Source organism: Gekko japonicus, unplaced genomic scaffold (assembly GCF_001447785.1).
Source record: "Gekko japonicus isolate JY-2015 unplaced genomic scaffold, Gekko_japonicus_V1.1 scaffold593, whole genome shotgun sequence".
NCBI lineage: Eukaryota > Metazoa > Chordata > Lepidosauria > Squamata > Gekkonidae > Gekko > Gekko japonicus.
The window spans coordinates 813,264-816,446 of record NW_015169191.1 but is presented as its reverse complement, the minus strand read 5'-3'; the positions used below and the strand labels follow the sequence as shown (position 1 = coordinate 816,446).

General features: G+C 43.4%; 1 protein-coding gene across 1 annotated transcript in view; it reads right to left on the bottom strand.

Annotated features, from left to right (window-relative positions):
* The window catches only part of DDX60 (DEXD/H-box helicase 60), a 79,690-nt gene extending 76,507 nt beyond the window's left edge, over positions 1-3,183 (bottom strand). The window contains exon 1 of the mRNA XM_015416235.1: positions 3,057-3,183. Within this exon, the coding sequence (XP_015271721.1) occupies positions 3,057-3,183 (127 nt within the window). The remainder of the gene's footprint in view (positions 1-3,056) is intronic.

The window sequence follows — 3,183 nt, the reverse complement described above, 5'->3', positions numbered from 1 at the left end:
TTATTGTTTTTTTTGTGGCCCCCGCCTTCGGGGGGGGGGGGGGAAGCTAGAGAGATCATGCCAGAGAGAAAGACAGTCCTGTGTAAGACCAACAGCGTTTTATTCCAGCTATAATTTTTTGTTAGTTTGCACACATCTTTGGGGGGGAAGCTAGAGTGTTGGAAATGTATGGGTTGCAAGGTCTCAGATTCCAGCCATTATAGGGTTAACTTGTTTACCTTTCTATGCTATTATTTAGACTGACCTGGAAGGGAAACCTGGCACAGAGCCAATGGGGAGAAAGCCTGGGAAAAGTGGTCTGTCTTATAATACTGATTGGTTACTGGTTTCAAGTGACTTCCTTTCTAGGGGTCAAGAAGAAGGAGATTCTCCATTGTTGTGTACTTGTTGTGTGACCATGCTTTCTAGAAGTAGAATGTGAACACGTAACTCTAGACATGTTTGTTACTTTGTAGGTTTCCTGTGTACCTTTTACCCTTAAAAATAAAGCTCTTTAAACAGAGACAAATGTTTCCTCTCCAGTGAAGCAAAGATCCATTGTAAACTCTGAGTAATTAAGTATTTTTGACTATTTTTAGCAACAGAGAGATCATGTCAGAGAGAAAGTCCTGTGTAAGACCAACAATGTTTTATTCCAGCTATAAATTTTTATTTGCTTCCACACGTTTTCAGAGAGGGGAGGAAAGCTAGAGAGATCATGCCAGAGATAAAGACAATCCTGTGTAAGACCAACAATGTGTTATTCCAATTATAAGCTTTTGTTTGCCTGCACACATCTTCAGGGAGGGAGGTGGAGGGGGGGAAGCTAGAGAGAACATATCAGAGAGAGAGGAAGCTATATGGATCTCCCTTTCCATTTTTAACAGATGGGAGGGAAGAAACCTAACAGTACTGCTTGCATTCCTGATTAGTGAAAGGGAGCAAGATTCCAGCAGCACCTTACAGACTAACAAAGTTTCTGTCATGAGTCACTGCTCACTTCTTCGGTTACAGCTAGAATGAGAGTCCATCTTTCCTTATACCTTGGAGAATGGAGTGATTTCAGACGCCAAATGACAACAGCAGGCATTGGTAATGAGAGAAATAACCTAGGTCTCAATTCAGTCCAGGAGTTTGCATTAAGCTTCATGATCAGTTGGAATTCAGCAGTCTTTCTTTCCCTTCGGAATTCCTTTGTAAGAGAACTGCTACTCTTAGGTCAGCAACTGAATGTCCTGGAAGGTTAAAATGTTCCCCCACTGGTTTTTAAACATTGTGGTTTCTAATAGCAGTAGAAAAAGTAAGAGTCCAGTAGCACCTTTAAAGACTAACTACATTTTTGGTAGGGTATGTGCTTTTATGAGTTACTGCTCACTTCTTCAGACTTATTTTCATTTATTCTTTGCATCCTCCTGGACTGAATCCTCTTGTACCAAATGGAGACCTAGGTTTCCTGTCTCATTACCAGTGCTGATATCTCCATGCCTACTAAAGGTAAAGGTTTCCCTTGCTTGAAAGCTAGTTGAATCCGACTTTAGGGGGCGGTGCTCATCACCGTTTCCAAGCCGAAGAGCCAGCACTGTCTGAAAACGTTTCCATGGTCATGTGGCTGGCATGACTAAACACCAAGGTGCACAGAACACTGTTACCTTCCCACTAAAGTGGTAACTATTTATCTACTTGCAATTTCTTGCCTTCAAACTGTGCTGGGGCCACAGACAGGAGCTCATTCCATCACACAGCACTGGGGTCTTGAACTGCCAAACTACAGACCTTTCGGTCTGCAGCTCAGTGTTTTAACCTCTGAGCCACCGTCGTCGTCCCCCCCTCCTACTACCCCTTTGCATATCACACCCAATCCAATCAAGCTGGCTACCACCATTCGGCATCTGAAATCATCTTTATAAAGTTTATATAACCGGTACCTTGTGTTACATTCTATGGCACACATGGCTCGGCCCAACAAAGTGACATTTATGTCAGATCCAGCCCTCGTAACAAATGAGTTCGACACCTCTGACCTAGAGTCTTGCATGGGAGGTATCTTAAGATACCACAGTCTTGATAGAGTATGTGACTGTGATGCAGGTAATGTGGACACTCTGTATCATGTGACTTTTGAATGTAATTACTTTTCCAAGCTTAGAAATCTTTTCATTCTTCCTTTGCTCCAAAATACAGATTACATGGAGACATTCCCTTTTTAATTGGAAGATAATTGTAGACCTAGGGGGCTGTGGTGGCTCAGTGGTTGAGACGCTGAACTGCAGACCAGAAGATTGGTAGTTCAGCAGTTCGAGACCTGAGTGCCACACGACGGAGTGAGCTCCTGTCTCTGGTCCCAGCTCCTGCCAACCTAGCAGTTCAAAAGCAAGAAATTGCAAGTAGATAAATAAATACCACTTCAGTGGGAAGCTAACAGCGCTCCATGCACCTCGGCATCTAGTCATGCTGGCCACATGACCACGGAAACATCTTCGGACAGCGCTAGCTCTTCGGCTTGGAAACGGAGATGAGCACCGCACCCTAGTCAGATTCGACTAGCTTTCGAGGAAGAGAAACCTTTACCTTTAATTGTAGACCTATCACCCTTTCCGCTGCAAAATTGTATGTGTCTGTGATAATTACTGCAGCTGTTCAAATGCTGTCTAGCTCTTTATATTTTAGTAATCTGCTTAGAGCTAATAAGTTAAGAAGCAGTATGAGTAGACAGAGAGGAGATAGAAAGAATGATCCTGAACTCCAAAGGGCTTTAGCACATTCCTGCAGTGGCTCTCTGCTTCCCTTACTATCTCTTTCCCATCTAAAAATGCTGCATTTTTACAGCCACCACCACTAGCAGGAGGGTGAGTCTGTTCTATCCCTGATGGCCACTGGAACAATTCCTCTCTTGGCAATTAAGACCAACTGGGGGAACATGTGCCACACAGATCAGCCGCATTTAATATGTGTGACAGACTGAAGCCCAGTGATTGAGGCCAAACATCACATCCACTCATAAACCCAAGCTCCTTACGTAAGACTCACCTTGTGTCCAAAGCAACAGGAACATAACAGATAATTATGTAGTCACTCACCTGGATTTTGGATATCGTAAAAACTTTCTTTGCTTGAAACATTAGCCAACGTTACTTGCTCTGTCTCTTTCCCCAGACTGAACATGTCTGAAGAACCTCTCTTTCCTCTTTCTCCTCCAGAAGCCAT